Raw genomic sequence first — 16,572 nt, 5'->3', positions numbered from 1 at the left:
AGAAGGCCTGGAGAAAAAATGGATGAGGAAGTGTTTGGGAAAGCACAAGGGACTGTTATTTATTATGTTACTCAGCATAAGTAAGCCTGCTCCTTCCCAATTCTCCACTCCTCGCAAACGCCCCTTTGCAATGTTGCTAACTCCCTTTCCAAGGACCCCAGGTCAAAATGGAGGACGCGGGACTCCATCTCCCAGCGCGCCTCGCCGGAGCGCCCCCTTGCGCCTGCGCTGCCGAGTGCCCCGCTGCCTCCTGGAAGTTAGAGTCGTTCTTTTCCTCAACCCGCCTCTCATGTTTCCTCCCCCACCGCCAAGCTTGGCCCATACCGCCTTCTGGGAAATGTAGTCCGCAGCCTCCTGGACTCTAATTCCCAGCGGACGTCGGGGCGGGAACCCGGAAGGGGAGGCTGGAGAGGAGCGAGTGGGGGAAACCCGCGTAGTCGAGGGAACCGCAGCGCGGGGAGATGGTAAGAACCCCGGGCGGGGGTCGGGGGCCAGGGGTGCCTGAGAGCCGGGGCTAGGGCATGGGACCTGGTGGTGAGAGGAAAAGAGCCAGGGGCTGAAGAAGGGGCTTGGCGAGGGAAGATCGCTGCGGGGGGGGGGGGGGGGGGGGCGGGAGGGGAGGAATGGGAGCCGGAGAGAGCAGCAAAAGAATGGGGGCTAGGGAGGGGCTTTAAGGTGGGGAGGGAGTCGAGCTTTGGAACTGGTTGTAAGAGAGCTCAGTTCTGGGGAAGGGGGCCGTCAGTTGGAGAAGGGGCAGTTTCCAGGGTGGTAGACTGGGGTCTGTAGAAAGGCATGGGGGTCAGGGCTAGATGAGTGAGATCTGGGGGCACCGAGGGAGAGACCAACGTGGATGTGGTGGGTTGGGGCCTTTGGATCAGATGGTTGGCGGGAGGGCAAGTTGGGGAGGTGGGAGAGAGAGAAATCATGGTAGAGTGGAACGAGGTGGTGTACGCAGAGGACTGGGGTTGGGTAGGGAGGGCATGGAATTAGGGACCTGAATGTAGTAGTAGTTTGCCTGCTCCAGCCAGAGACTTCAGTGAATTGGACAGTCACAGAACGATAGGCTAATATGGCCTTTTTGTACTCTTCACTTCCCAGTAGGACCTAGAAAAGTGTAGTGGTGTTATCGGTATGGGCAGTCCGGCATTCAGATTCCTAATTCTTCTATCTCTTTGTAACCTGGACTAGGTCTCTTCTGGAGTGGCAGTGCTTTTATCTGTACTTTGGGAACAACAACACGCATGCCACTGAGAAGACTAAAGAAGGATCGTTAGGATCCTTTGTGCTAGTGGGAACGCTCTGGCTTGAAGTAAGTCCTCAGTTTTAGAGCTGTTCCCCACCCTTGGAAGGTGACTGGGTCTCCAGTACTAAGGGATTCTCTCCCTTTCAGTCCATTCCTGGGGGCATTTTCTTAAAACCTGGCACTATCTGGGCAACCCGCCCCCAGATCAGAAATATGCAGGGGGTCACCACAGTTGATTACAGCTAACAGTTATTGTTGATGAAGTGCCGGATCCTGTTCTTAGCTGTTTGTGCATTTTAACTTATTAGATTCTGACAACACCCCTAGGATGTAGGGACTGTTCTTATCTCTACTTTACAGAGAAGTGAAGTGACACAACTTTTCTGAGATCACCCAGCATTAAGTGGTAGCCTCAGTACTCTAACCCAGGCAGTCTGGCTTTGAACCTGGACTTTCACCATAGTAATCTAGTCACTGCTCCTTGTACTGAGGTTCAGTGTTATAAGAACAGACACTCAAGAACTCCTGGAGTCTTCACTTTGAATTCTAGTTCAGCCATTTACTTGCTGTGTGGCCTTGAACAAGTCTTTTCTCCTCATTCAGAGGAGGGGATCAGTAACCCTAGGAAGATTAGAGGGTTCAGGGACATAATGTGTGTAAAGTGCCTAGAGAAAGAGCTCAATACATGTGAATTGTTGAATGTGAACGTCAATAGGAAATGGAGATCTGAGCACGCAGGCCGCAGACAGGGATCAGTGAAGTAGGCATCAGCTTCCTCTTCTCACTCACCTAGATCGTCTCTACGCTCTGCTCCCTTTAGTTCCCTATCCTCTACCCCTGGACTCCCAAGTCTCCCAAGGGGTGCTCAGAAACCCAACCTGCCCCCATTCCCATCCGCATCTCCAGCCAAATGTAAATAATTCACTGGCCTGATGCCTGGCCGAACTCCAGGTCTTTCGGTGAATAGGAAATATTTCTAGTAACTGTGTGAGTGTGTGTGTCTGTGTGTTTTCAACCTTTTGGTCATTTGGGTCGCTGGTCAGCCTGGCAACTTTGTAATTCACCTTTGGAACAGTTTGGTTTGTTAGCCGTGAGCCTTCCGGAGTTTATCACCTAAGTTCTGGGCCTCTGATAGTAAAGCTTATGGTTAACAGCATCAGTGTCAGATAGACCTGGCTTCACATCCCCACCTCTGCTGCTGTGTGTCCTTGGCCAGGTGACATTCCCACTCTGAGCCTCATATTTCTCCTAGGTAAAATGGGGCCACATTGGAAGCATGAGGCCCTTGTAAAGAGCTGATGAGATGAAGTATATAAAATGCCTGGATCATAAATCACTTATAAGTGTGACATCCTTCGGTGATTTTGATTCTTTCAAGAAAAAAATTATTCAGCATGGGCTGTGGAGCCAGAGTGCCTGGGTTCGAATCCTGGCTCTGTCATGTACCAGCTGTGTGAGCTTGGGCAAGTCCCTTAGCTTCCCTGGATTTCAGTTTCCTCATCTGAAAAAATGGGGATTCATTCCCTAATGTAGACAAGTGTTTCTGGAGCTTGTCCTATTATGCATCCTGGCTTGTACTGGTGGTGCAGCCTGAGACTGTGGCCTTGAGCTCCTTGCTATCATAATGCTGGGGCAGTTTTATCTGAGGTAACAGTCGCGAAACAAAGGTAACCATTTAAAATTGTGTAATTCGGCAGCATTTAGTACATTCACAATCTGTTGCAGCCATCACCTCTGACTAGTTCCAAAACATTTTCATCACCCCAGAAGGAAGCCCCAGATCCACTCAACAGTCACTCCTTATCCCCTCCTCCCCCAGCCACTAGCAACCACTAATCTACTTTCTATCTATCTGGATTTATCTGTTCTGGACATTTCATCTCCATGGACTCACATAATATGTGACCTTTTGTGTCTGGCTTCTTTCCTTTGCAAATTTTTGAGGTTCACCCATGTTGTAGCACGTATCAGTACTTCACTCCTTTTTTTTTTTTTTTTTTGCTGATAATATTCTACTGTATGGAGAGACCACACTGTCTTTTTCTGTTCATCTCTTGATGGACATTTGGGTTGTTTCCACCTTTTGGCTATTGTGAATGATGCTGTGATGAACATTTGTGTACAAGTATCTGTCTTCAGTTCTCTGGGGGAACATACCTAAGAGGAGAATTGCTGGGTCATATGGTAATTCTATGTTTAACTTTTTGAGGCACTGTCAAACTGTTACCCACAGCGTCTACGCCATTTTACATTCCCAGCAGCATTGCACGAGGATTCCAGTTTCTCCACATCTTTGCAAACATTTGTTATTTGCCCTTAAAAAAATATATATATCCTAGTGGGTGTGAAGTACTTTCTCCTTGCGCTTTTGATTTGCATTTCTTTTGGGACAGTTTTGCAGTTCTGGTGACATTTGTGTTCATTTTTCAGATTTGGGTTTCTTGTTACCGATTCATTCTCAGCCACTTATGCCAGTGTTGCCTGCCTGTCGTTGCTTGCATGAATTTTTAACATTTTGTCCCTTGCTCTTAGTGAATTATCTGAAAACCTATTGGTTTGGGGAAAAGTTTCATTCTCTCACTCACACCTGTTCATGTATGTCACACCTGGGTAACCCAGAGTGACTGACACTTTTCCCCCCCTTGCCTTCATTTGTTTTAGAAAATTTGTCTGCTTTTCAAGTGATTTTGCCTTTTCTTAAAGTCTTAATTTTTTTTTTTCAGCCTATGTTGATTGGTTTACATATAAAAATTTTTTTAACCATTTTTCATGATATAGTTCTAGCAAGTTGGTAAAGCTGTCTAATTCCTGAAAGCATGGGCTTTCCTAAAAGGTCAGCTCATGTCACCTGCTCCATAAGGCTGTCCCTGACCCTTCGATTTAACATTGTAAGCCGCACACACTGATTCACGACACTCCCTACCTGCTCTGGATTTCTCTCCGTAATGCTTGCCACCTTGTAACTTATGTATTCATTTTTCCTCCCTTCGATTTGGACCGGAATTTCTGTCTCCTGTTTCCTGCTTGCTCTCAATACCTGGAACATGGTCTGGCACACAGTAGGTCTCTGTAAATCTCTATTCAGTGAGTAAGTGAGATCCAGTATCCAATAGTGATGCAGGAAATTCCATTTCCTGATTTCTTCTGGATTTGCTCTGTGACTCACAGAGTTGACTTTCAGAATGCCAAATAAAAAGGAAGTCTTTTGGCTCGCTCTGTGATTTGCAAACTCTTCAGTGGCCTCACCTTTTCTTAATAATCCCAGTTCTTGAATATTGAGCCTTTCTTCAGTGCCCACCTGGCAGCGAGTGCTTTAGTGTTTTGATCTCAGTGAATCGTTGGTCAAATCATGGATGAATACTATTATTATCTCCGTTTTATAGGGGAGGTAACTGAGGCACGGAGGGTTACGTAACTCACCTGAGGTCACACCCCTCAGGAAGTGGGAAAGCTGGGTTGCCAGCTGGCCTTGCCCCAATTCTGTCTGCTGCCAGGGTCTAGGGCCTGAAGGTTCGGGAGCTGTTAGTGGGAAAGGAAAGCTGGAGAGAGGGGCCAGCAGACCCTGAGGCCAAAAGGACAAGGGAGGGGTATCTGGTGGATGAGGGTTGAGGATTGAGGGCACGGGGCATGGGGGCAGGGCAGGAACAGGGACATGGCCCTTGTGTGCTGCCACTGGTTCCTTTGTGACTATGGGCAAGTGTATTCTCTAAGTGTCTGTTCTGGGCCCAGCATGCTGCTGGGGATGCATTGTGGCCAAGACAGCCCCAACCCTGGGATGGGGGAGTCTCTGTTGTAGGGGGAGAGTATCACCTGACCCAGTGTGGGTGGTCAGGCATCTGTTATTTATCATTTCCTTCCTTCTTTCCTTGGTTTATTCTGTTGTTCTTTTTCTGTCTCCTTAAGTTGGATACTTCGCTTGTTAATTTTCTCTGCTCTTTGCCAGCTGTCTCCTAGGATCTCCCTTTACTTTCTTTTGAGGATTCCTTTTGCCTCTTTCCTGGGTTAGATTCTGTTTCCTTGATCTACCTTTTTCTTGGTGTACTCCTTCATTTTGGTGAAGCAAATCCTCTGGTAGCTTTCTGAGAAAGGGCTTATGGGACATATTTTTGATAACTTGTATCCATCATGGAAGGGTGTTGAGCAGAGAAGTGATATGGTCCTATTTGTATTTGGAAAGATCCCTCTGGCTGCCAGATAAAGGTTGCAGTGGGAACCACCAAACTAGCCCGGCCAGCTGAGTTAGGGGACTGAGCTGCTGCACCTTTGAAGGGCAATGCCAGCCTTGCAGAAACTCAGACTGAAAGGGAGAGAAGCCCTTGTCTAGGTGCTACTAGAGAGGACTCAGGAGAGCAAGGGCTGCATGGGGGTTGCTCCAGGACAGCTCCCTAGAGGAGGTGGCATCCTGCCTCAGTTCCGGGAGCAGGAGGTCGAGTTGCCTGGAGCCAGCCAGCTTTCTACGGGGTGGGGGGGGGGGGGGGGGACGACGACCAGTAGCAAATGTACAGAAATGGAACACTGTAACACCATCTTAGGATTTCCTTCCTTCCTTCCCTCCTTCCCTCCTTCCTTCCCTCCCTCCTTTCCTCTCTCCCTCCCTTCCTATTCTGCACCTAAGATGTGGTAGGGCTGTGTTTTTCAAACTTTGACATGCTTTTTTTTTTTTTTTTTTTTTTTAATTTTTTAATTTTTTATTGACTTTGTAATAATATTACATTAAAAATATATATGTGAGGTCCCATTCAACCCCACCCCCCCACCCCCCCTCTCCCCCCCCCCCAACAACACTCGTTCCCATCATCATGACACATCCATTGGATTTGGTAAGTACATCTTTGGGCACCTCTGCACCTCATATACATTGGTTCACATCATGGCCCATACTCTCCTCTATTCCATCATGTAGGCCCTCTGAGGATTTACAATGTCCGGTGATTACCTCTGAAGCACCATCCAGGGCAGCTCCATGTCCCGAAGACGCCTCCACCTCTCATCTCTTCCTGCCTTTCCCCATACCCTTTGTCCATTATGTCCACTTTTCCCAATCCAATGCCACCTCTTCTATGTGGACACTGGATAACTTTGACATGCTTAAGAACCCCTGGGAACCTTGTGGAAGTACAAAGTCTGATTCAGCAAGTCTGGGGCGGGGCCTGAGGTTGGGCATTTCTAGCAAGTTCCCAGGGGATGCTGAGGCTGCCATTCCTAGACCCACCACCCTTTGAGTAGCCACAGGCTTGCTTTGTTCTGAAAGCTGAGGATACAGCAGTGAAAAATAAAATGGAGAAAAATGCCTGCCCTGGAGGAGCTTCCATTCTAGTGAGGGGAGACTGAGGGTAAACTTGATAAACAAAGTTTATAGTATATTAGATAGTAATGTGTGCTAAGGAAAAAAAATACCTCAGGGATGGGGCTTGAGAACATGTGTCCACTGGGTAGAGGCAGCTGCAGTCTTAAATCAAGGAAGGATTTCAAAAATCATGGAGGTGACTTGTAGCAAAACCTGAATGAGGTAAGGGATCAAGCCCTGTGGGTGTATGGAGAGGAGCATTCAAGGCTTTGAGGGATGAACAAGCTAAGTGGGCTCTGTCCATTCCATCAAGGAAGCTGCCCTCCCCACTAGTAGGATGTAGTTCCAAGCCTAAGCTCTGGAGTTGGCTAAAGCTGTATCTGGGGACTGATACTTGGCTGTTTTCCTGGCCTCAGTCTCCTAATCTTTGAAATAAGACTAAAATTCATGAGAACAGATGAGAATTTAATGAGCTGATATTTATACTTCGATCAGTGACTGGCTCTAGTTAAGTGCTTAAAGGAGGGGATGCAGCTCAAGCAGTTGAGTGCTGGTTTCCTACATGGGAGGTCCCAGGTTCCATGCCTCTTGGAAAAAAAAAACAACCAACCAGCAAGACAAACGATAAAACCAATTCAGAGAAGTCGATGTGGCTCAGTGGTTTAGCACTGGCTTCTCACATATGAAATCCTGAGTTCAATCCCCAGCCTGGGACCTCAAAAACAAACAAGAAAGATAAGTGCTCAAGTGTTTTTTTGTTTTTCATTTTTTAAATAAATCAATTTTTTTTCATTTTTTTATTAAAGTATATCATACATGAACATATCAACAATAAGGGTAAAGGATGTGAACTTAGAAAATAAACATGCGTAACATACAGGGGTCCCATACATCACCCCTCCACCAACACCTTGCATTGTTGTGGTACATTTGTCACACACTATGCAAGAGCATCCTCAAAATATTACTACTAACTAGAGTCCATATCTTACATTTGATGTGTTTTCCCCCAACCCACCGTATTTTTTTAAACAAATAAATTTTATTGATACATAGTAATAAAGCATACAAATTATCCAAAGTGGACAGTCAGTGGTATTTGGTATAATCACATAGTTGTGCATTCATCACTTCAATTATTATTAGAACATTTTCATTATTTGAATAATAAATAAAAAACAGACCAGAAAATTCTTTACCTCTCAGTCTCTCTATGCTTCCTCTGCTGTACATAGCTGCTATTTCTGGCTATTCTTGCACATTTATGTATTTATTTTTAAGCAGTTTAATTGAGATATATTCACATACCACACAATCTATCCAAAGTGTATAATCAGTGGCTTCTAGTATAGGTTCTCAAGTGTTTTAACTGCCTTTAGATGATCATTATTTTCTCTCAACATATTCATGTTGGTTGTGACTGTTCCTGTCTCTGGCCTCAGTCCCATGAGCCATTCCCGAGTGAAGGTGAGCTCAGCGTCGTCTCTGTGTCCCCACCCCTCTACCCAGTGCTGGCACACAAAAGAAGCTCAGTGCTAAGTTTTTGCAAATGCACCACGTATGCAAGGGATGTAAAAATGTGGATTTGTTGGGGGCATTAGATCAAGGGTGGATAGTGTGAGGTTCAGGGAATTTATCTTTTCAGTCCATATGCACAGATTTTCCTTTACAGTTGTGGATTTCCTAAACCTTTTGTCATTCTCGTGGTCTTTGCTTTGTGTATTTTGATGCTATATTATTGAGTGTATGTTGAGAAGTTTTGTGTATAATGAGTCAGTCTGTTTTGTCACCATTTTTGTCCCTTTTGCTTTTGTCAGGCTGTTTTGTTTTAATGGTCAATGTCATTTCTCCATCTCTTGGTTTATAGTTGCCTGATGAGTTCTTTCCCATGTTCTTATTTTCAGTCTTTTTGGGTCTTGATGCTTTACAATACATGGATCTTCACGGAGCATTCTCTGAAGGGTGACCTAGTAGAGGGCTTTGTGCTGGGCTCACTGAGTGAGGAGTTAGCAAATCCTGTCCTGGTGACTCCGCCTGCTACAAGAGACAAAGCCTGGGTCTGAAGCAGAGTTTACTCTGCAAGTTCTCATGAAGTTTAGGACATAGAGTGCAGGGAAGAGAGTTTTGGTCCACTTAGCCCCATGCTGGGTGGTACTAGGGATGCCATGGTGACCACTACAGCCCCAGTCCTGCCTTGGAGGTGGAAACAGATCTATCCCCAGACAGCGATGACCCAGAGTGGGCAGGTCCTCCTCTGGGGAGAGGAAGTTTCCAGAAAGGGAGCGCAGGAAGCCCTCTCTGAAGAAGTTATATTGAAGTAAGGACCTGAATGAAATAAGGAGTGGAACTGAGTCATTCCTTATTTAGGTTTCAGGGAATAGCAGATGCAAAAAAGATGGGAGGGAAGAGCTTGGGGACTCTGACCCACAGACAGCAAGGATCCCAAAAGTGGAGACTGATGACTGAGTCAAGACCCCAAAAGAGATATAGTGAAACAAGGAGCGCAGTGACTCATGAGCCAAATTCCTTGGGTTCTCTGCACTATCTCACACTAGTTCTGGGTGCCCTTGGGCTAGTCAGGCAAACTCCCCTGCCTCTGTTTCTTCATTGATGCAGTGGAGAAGAGCTTGGGGACTCTGACCCACAGACAGCAAGGATCCCAAAAGTGGAGACTGATGACTGAGTCAAGACCCCAAAAGAGATATAGTGAAACAAGGAGCACAGTGACTCATGAGCCAAATTCCTTGGGTTCTCTGCACTATCTCACACTAGTTCTGGGTGCCCTTGGGCTAGTCAGGCAAACTCCCCTGCCTCTGTTTCTTCATTGATGCAGTGGAGACGATAATGGCTCCTACTGCTTGTCAGAATGGGCCTGAATTTTCTAACTCCTCTGTATGCCAGATCAGGTACTCACTTGAATCCCTGGAGTAGCGGAGTGTGAAGGAGTTGAGCTGGTGGAAGCTGGACAGGTGGACAGTAGTGGGGGTTTTCCCACAGGGCACTTGGGAGCCATGGTAAGTTCTGTGCAGGGCAAGGTCAGTGTCAGGTTTATGCAGTAGCAAGACCCTCTGGCTGACATGCTCTAAGTGGATGGGAGCAGACAGGAACCGGGAGTTTGAGGGAGGAGATGGGTGGACAGGGCCTGCTGTGGACCCACCTTTGGATACCTGGTGAATCTGCCCTTCCATTTAAGGATCTAGACCAGTGCTGTTCACCAGCAATAGAATGCGAGCCATATGTGTAATTTAAAATTTTCTAGTAGCCACATTAAAAAAGTAACCTAGTTATTTAACGCAGTTATATCCAAAATGTTATTTTAACATAATCAGTATTAAAAAATCATTACTGAGACAGTTCCTATTCTTTTCTGGCACTAAATCCTTGAGTCAGGCTGGTGGTGCCTGTTGAAAGGCTGAACGGCAGGGTCCGTTTTGGCCACAGGTCTGAGCCCTGAATGCCAGGCCCGACGCTTAAACTCCGCGTTGCGCGAGCCGTCGCCGGCCTCTGCCTGTGTGTTTTTCCGGGTGAGGAGACCCCGGAGCCTAGTTTCCTCGGCGGGAAACCAAAGCTGGGCGCTCTCTGGTCTCGCCGCCAGCTTCCTTCCGCCTTGGAGTTCTCAATCCCTGGGCCGCCTGGCCCTTTAAATCTCTGACTGTCAATTAGCGCTCTGGGGTAGAGGGAACGTCGTTTATGAAAGCCTCTCCTGGAGGCCGGGGCCTCCGCCCTAGCCTGGTTCTTGCCTGCAGCGGGAAGTTGGGAATTGTTCCACGCTCCCTTCTGTCGGGCTGTTTCCGCTGCCCTTAGTCACCTCTCGCCTACTCCTTTCGAGGTTGGGCCCCTGCGCCAAGGCCTTCCTTATATGGGCACGGCCCCGAAAGGCGGCCTCTCATTGGCTGGGAGCGTCACGCGCGCGTCTGTCAACAAAGGGGCGGAGGGAGGCTAGTCGTGCGCCTGTCCTCGAGAAGGCCACTGGGAAAGGAGCGAGGGGGCGGGGCCCCCTCCACTTGGCGCGCCTGCGTGGGGGCCGCCGTGCCCCCTCCCACCGCCTGGGGGGGCTCGCGGGTGAGGGCTTGCGGGGGCGTGTCTAGGTTTCGAGGGCCGCACGAGGGGGTGGGCAGATTTCTTTGGGGGGACGCCTATAAAATTTGGGGGTTCCCTTTGGTGTTAGGATCAGTTTGGGGGCTGGGCGAAGTTTCTGCGTGGGTGTAGGGGATACTTTGGGGTTCTCGTGAGCTTAGGGGGCACTTTGGAGTTGGTCCGTTTGTGATTTGGAAGGTTCTTTCGTGGTTTAGGGGTGCTTCTGGCGGGTATAGGCTTTGGGAAGCTCAGGGGGAAGACTAAGAAGCAAAGCATAGAGTCCAAGAGTACCGGTCCTGCAGCTAGAATGCCTGGGCTTGCGTCTCAAATTCTTCCCACCTGTCTAATCTTGCTTTCTGTGCCTTGAGTGCCTCATCTGGAAACACGGGTCAATAACAAGTGCTGGCCTCTTAGGGACTAGCCCTAGCAAGAATTGTTAGGATCCTACCTAGTAAGCATGCAGAAACTAGCCCTAGCAAGAATTGTTAGGATCCTACCTAGTAAGCATGCAATAAGCACACGTTTGTTACTGTACTGTTTGCAAGGTTTCTTTTGGAGGATTCTTTGGACTTGAGAAGTATTTGGTTTGGGACTAGTCTTGTGTGTTAGGGAGCTTTTGTGTTTTAGTGAGTTCACTTTTTCTGGTGGGGTGGCGTCTGTGGAATTAGGGAATAGGTCAAGGGGTTGAAAGAGTTTGGGGTGAGAGGGAGTGGAGGAGACTGGTCTTCGGTGGGTAAACGAGGCTAGGAAATGGCTTTGTGAGTTGGGGATGTTCTTGGTAGGCATGGGATTGGTGAGGGGTTCTTTGGGATTGGGTACTTCTGTGCTTGAGGGGTTATTTTCAGATTTGGAGGTTTAAAGTAAGATTTGAAAGGGTCTGCATATTTGGGGGGTTGGGATTCTGAAGTTATAAGAGTAGGAACTGATTGGGGGGTTTCAGGGGGTAGCCACATTTTAGAGGGATAGGCCTTTGTTTGGCTCCCTGGGCATTTGGATGTGTTTGAATTGGTGGTTGATAAACTTTGCCATCTTGGGTTTTAGGGGATGTCTGTGTATGATATGTTTTTAGCAGTGAACTAGGATTTCAAGCAGGGGCTAAAAATCTGGAGGGTAGGTGGGGCTAGGAATGGGGCAGGGATAAGAATTCTTTGGATTGGATTCTCTGTTACTTGTGTCTGGGTGTTTGGAGGAGGTCTGGATTTTGAATGGTAGCTACAGGACCATAAAGTGTGTGGAGATTTAGTGATGTCTGGAATTGCCTGTATATAACAGGACAGTCTATAGCAGGGGTCAGCAGACTTTCTCGAAAAGGACCAGACAGTGAGTATTTTAGGCTTTGTAGTACCTATGGTCTCTGCCACCATTACTCAACTCTGCCATTGTAGCATGAACGCACCCATAAATGAATGAGTGTGTTTCAGTAAACTTTAATTACAAAGACAGGCCAGGGGCCAGATTTGGCCTGTGGGCCATGGTTTGCTGACCCCTGGTCTATAGGTATGTTGAAGGTTTGAAGTCCGGAGGGTATTTTGGTTTCGAGATGTCTGGAGGAAGATGGGCCAGTGAAGGTTTGAGCCTGAGGGAGATGCTGCTTTATGTAAAGTAGTCAATATTGGATTCATTACCAAAATTATCTCCAAATCAGGTCATGCGCTTGAATCTATAGGAAAATAAAATAAGTAATTATAAAGGGAGCCCTAAAATGAGAAGTCAAAAAAGAAAAAGAAAAAAGAGAAGTCCAGACCCCAAACTTGAGGGCCAGCTTTTGCTCCAGACCCTCTGTACAATCTTAGCTATATAACCCTTCCTTGCTGTGACTCAGTTGAGGGGTTGTTCTTATCCCAGGGACCTGTGACTGTGCTTCAGAAAGTCACCTGCACGGTCTTGGGCAAGTGTGTGCATTTTTCTGGGTGAGGGTTCATGGCTTTAACAGGTTCTTGGAGAGCCCTATGACCCAAAAGCAGTGGAGAACCAATTTCTTAAGGGCTTGTCTGGCTCTGGCCTTCTCAGATTTCTTTCCCCCATTCAGCCCATGGGTTCCTCCCTCCATGGGCTCTAGCAGCCATAGCTATGGGCAGGACTGGGAATTCCTGTCTCTTCAGAACTGGCTAGTGGGAGAGCAAGTAGAAGAGGGTGGTGCTATCTGTCATTTGGTACTTCGGAGTTTCAAGATTATGTCACCCGAGACCCGCCTTCGGGGAGTGAGGGAAGGCAGGTGGGCGGTGGAATGTCATCTGTGGGGTTAGGCCACGCTGCTGGCTAGAGGCACACTTTGTGAGTTCCGTGAAGCAGGAGTAGAGTTCTTTTTTTTTTAAATTTTTTAAATTTCTCTCCCTTCCTCCCCCCCCAGTTGTCTGCTCTCTGTGTCCATTCGCTGTGTGCTCTTCTGTGACTGCTTCTATCCTCATCAGAGGCACCAGGAATCCATGTCTCTTTTTGTTGCATCATCTTGTTGCGTCAGCTCTCTGCGCCACTCTTGGGCAGGCTGCACTTTCTTTTGCACTGGGCGGCTTTCCTTACGGGGCACACTCCTTGCACGTGGGGCTCCCCTACACAGGGGATGCCCCTGCGTGGCACGCCACTCCTTGTGCACATCAGCACTGCGCATGGGCCAGCTCCACATGGTCAGGGAGGCCCGAGGTTTGAACCGTGGACCTCCCATGTGGTAGGTGGATGCCCTAACCACTGGGCCAAGTCTGCTTCCCAGGAGTAGAGTTCTTAATGGGCTAATCTGTCTTTCTCCTCAGGAGAGGTCGAGATGGGCCTGGGGGAGAAGGCTCTACCCTCAGCAACCCAGTGTCCTCTTCCCTGTCTCCAGGTGCCCTGTGGAGCGCCATCAAGGTCATGAGATGCGGTGACCCTCTGCCTGTCTGCCACCATCCTCCAGAATGGACCGCGGTGGCCTCCTGCCCTTCCAGCTATGGTGCCCCCGGCCCTTTGGCACCTACTCCCAGAACCAGCCACGCCCGCCTTCCGCAGCCCTCAAGCCGCCAGCCTGCCCTGAGCCTGGCAGCGGGGCAGAGCCGGACCATGGGCCTGCCCACTCGGAGAACACCCCACCCAGCTTGGCCACTGAGGCCCCCGCCTCCCAGCCTGCCCCGCTCCTCTCCACAGCTGCCACTGGTGACGAGGGCCGAGTCCTGCTGGACACGTGGTATGTTATCAAGCCTGGGAATACCAAGGAGAAGGTGGCCTTCTTTGTGGCCCACCAGTGTGGTGGGGGTAGCCGGGCCAGCTCCATGAAGGTGAAGGGGCACTGGGGCAGTGAGAGCTCCAAGGCCAAGCGGCGGAGGCGCTGCCTCGAGCCCACCAAGGCTCCACCAGACCCAGGGGGCCGGGAGGGACCCCTGACTGCTGAGGGGACCCCAGCCTCAGCCACTGAGGACATGGACCTGCTCTCTGTGGCCGAGATGGTGGCCCTGGTAGAACAGCGGGCGGCCCTGGCCCTGCAGAACTACCCGCACCCTGGCACCCCGGCGCCGATGGTCTTCGTGTCGGCCGAGCAGGGCGGGCCGGCCAAGGGGCTGGGCCCGGAACGGCGGGCCGGTGGTGGGGACTGCAGCCGCGTGGCCGAGGCGGTGGCGCACTTTGAGGCCCAGCTGGACAACCCTCCCGCCAAGGGCCTCCGCAAGGAGGAGCGGCCCGGCCCGGGCCCCGGTGAGGTGCGCATCGCCTTCCGCATCTCCAACGGCCGGGAGCCCCGGGTGCCAGATGGCAGCTTGCCCAATGGGGGTGGGGGCCGGCCCGGCTGTGCCTACCCCGGCAGCCCAGGCCCAGGGCCCCGAGCCAAGGACAAGATCACCTGCGACCTGTACCAGCTCATCAGCCCCTCGCGGGACGCCCTCCCCAGCAACGTGGAGTTCTTGCTGGCGAGGGCGGACGAAGCAAGCGAGGGTGAGACCCCTGCCCCCGCCAGACCTGAGGACACTCCCCCAGCCCCCCCTCCACCCCCCGCCCGGGACTGCGGAGCATCTGGCTTCCACGTGGACGTGGTGGTGACCGGCGTGGTGGACGAGTGCATATTCTTTGGCAAGGATGGCACCAAGAACGTGAAGGAAGAGACGGTGTGCCTGACGGTCAGCCCCGAGGAGCCTCCCCCTCCTGGCCAGCTCTTCTTCCTCCAGACCCGTGGGCCTGATGGGCCGCCTGAGCCACCCCCAGCTGATGTGCCGGCCACCACGCCAGGGCCGGACGACACTGAGGGGGTGGTGGACACCTCTCTGTGCCGCCTCTACCGGCACGTGTCGCATGACTTCCTGGAGATCCGTTTCAAGATTCAGCGTCTGCTAGAGCCGCGGCAGTACATGCTGCTGCTGCCCGAGCACGTGCTGGTCAAAATCTTCAGCTTCCTGCCCACGCGGGCCCTGGCGGCCCTCAAGTGCACCTGCCACCACTTCAAGGGCATCATCGAGGCGTTCGGGGTGCGGGCCACGGACTCGCGCTGGAGCCGCGACCCACTCTACCGAGACGACCCCTGCAAGCAGTGCCGCAAGAGGTACGAGAAGGGCGATGTGTCGCTCTGCCGCTGGCACCCCAAGCCCTACCACCATGACCTGCCTTACGGACGTTCCTACTGGATGTGCTGCCGCCGAGCCGACCGCGAGGCGCCTGGCTGCCGCCTGGGCCTGCACGATAACAACTGGGTGCTGCCCTGCAATGGGCCGGGCGGCGGGGGCCGGGCCGGCCGGGAGGAGGGGAGGTGAAGGCGGGGGAGGGGGGGCGGCCTGCGGTGCCCACCCCCTCCCCCCCGGAGCCGAGGGCCAGGACTGGGCCGCCAGCCCATACCCCGAGTCCAGGGAGCAGCGGTTCCCCTCTGCAACTGAGGTGGGGTTCAAGGGAGAACCCAGAGAAGCAAGCACTTGCATCGACTGACCCCTGTTGGTTTTCTACTCTTCAGGCCCAGGGCCGTGGATCCTCAAGGAGGGGGTTTTTTTAATCAGCATCTCAGTTCCTTCTCCATTCAGCCACAGCACCCTCCCTACCCCTCTCCACACCCCAGGGACCCACCAGCAGGGAGCAGACGGCAGCTAATTTTGGTACTACTACAGTTCCTCCGTTCTGGCCCTTCTCGCCCCCTCCGCCTAGTTCTTTTTTCTCTGGGGCGGTTTTCTTCCCAAGAGGCTGCAGCCCCCAAGGCTGAGACCTCCCCCAACTCACCACACCAGGGCGCGCCTCCTCTTTAGGAACTGGAGATCGTCAGATCACAGGTCAGATCTGGCACTTTTCATGGCAAACTGCCATTTCTAGATGTTTTCCCCATTAAACAATAGAAATCACTGTTTTTTTTTTAACCTCAATCTACCAGTTTCTCCCTTTCTAGAGGAGAAGAGGGAAAGAGGGAGGGGAAAAAGTTGAAATACAGAAATTTCCTTCTCCCACTATTTAAGCTATTGCCACCAAATACTCCCCACCCAATAAAAATTTAAAAAAAGCTGTGAAGCCCTTTGCCTCGCTTTTAACAGCGTGGGGGGCCAGTGGGCAGGGACTCTGGGTTTGAACTCCGAGGTGGTTTTCCCTTCCACCCTGGGCACTTGCTCAGGTGGTGGGGGTCTCTCACCCCCAGCCACATGTGTTTCTTTGGAATCCTTTGGTTAAGTGGGATCTTGATTTTCAGAATGGCAGTTTAGTCTGGGGTATTTTTGTTTGTTCTGTTTGGGATTTTGTTTTTGTTCTTTCATCTTCATGATTCTGGAAGCTTCTAGCGTGTGGCATCTGACCAGTTTTGAATTGGTCCTTTCTATAAAATCAATATTTATAAGGCTGGGCCCAGACTGGTTTATGTGTTGTTGGGGGGTGGGTTGGGAGAGAAGGGGATCATGGGCCTATGCGTGGTGGGACAAAGTTGAGAGAGAAGGGATCCTTAGCCAAGTCCCTTAGCCTGAAATTATTTTGGATTCTTCTCATCTATGGCTGTTGGGATTATTTATCTTTAGAAATCCAGAGTTAGGCAGATGTGGTAGCTGTA

General features: G+C 50.5%; 1 protein-coding gene across 3 annotated transcripts; it reads left to right on the top strand.

Annotated features, from left to right (window-relative positions):
- Window positions 1–382: 382 nt before the first annotated feature.
- On the top strand, window positions 383–16,370 carry FBXO46 (F-box protein 46). Of its 3 annotated transcripts, none has more exons than XM_058280447.2 (2): window positions 383–464; window positions 13,426–16,370. In XM_058280447.2, exon 2 carries the CDS (start codon window positions 13,496–13,498, stop codon window positions 15,308–15,310), a length of 1,815 nt encoding a protein of 604 aa, XP_058136430.1. In that variant the 5' UTR covers window positions 383–464; window positions 13,426–13,495; the 3' UTR covers window positions 15,311–16,370. The 3 variants fall into 3 exon arrangements, with proteins under 3 accessions (XP_058136430.1, XP_071065445.1, XP_058136431.1); XM_071209344.1 differs by having other exon boundaries at window positions 389–464; window positions 13,355–16,370; XM_058280448.2 differs by lacking the exon at window positions 383–464 and adding an exon at window positions 10,472–10,592.
- The last annotated feature ends 202 nt before the right edge of the window (window positions 16,371–16,572 follow it).

Source organism: Dasypus novemcinctus, chromosome 18, assembly GCF_030445035.2.
Source record: "Dasypus novemcinctus isolate mDasNov1 chromosome 18, mDasNov1.1.hap2, whole genome shotgun sequence".
In the NCBI taxonomy this organism is placed as follows: domain Eukaryota; kingdom Metazoa; phylum Chordata; class Mammalia; order Cingulata; family Dasypodidae; genus Dasypus; species Dasypus novemcinctus.
This window is presented reverse-complemented; position numbering and strand designations above follow the sequence as displayed.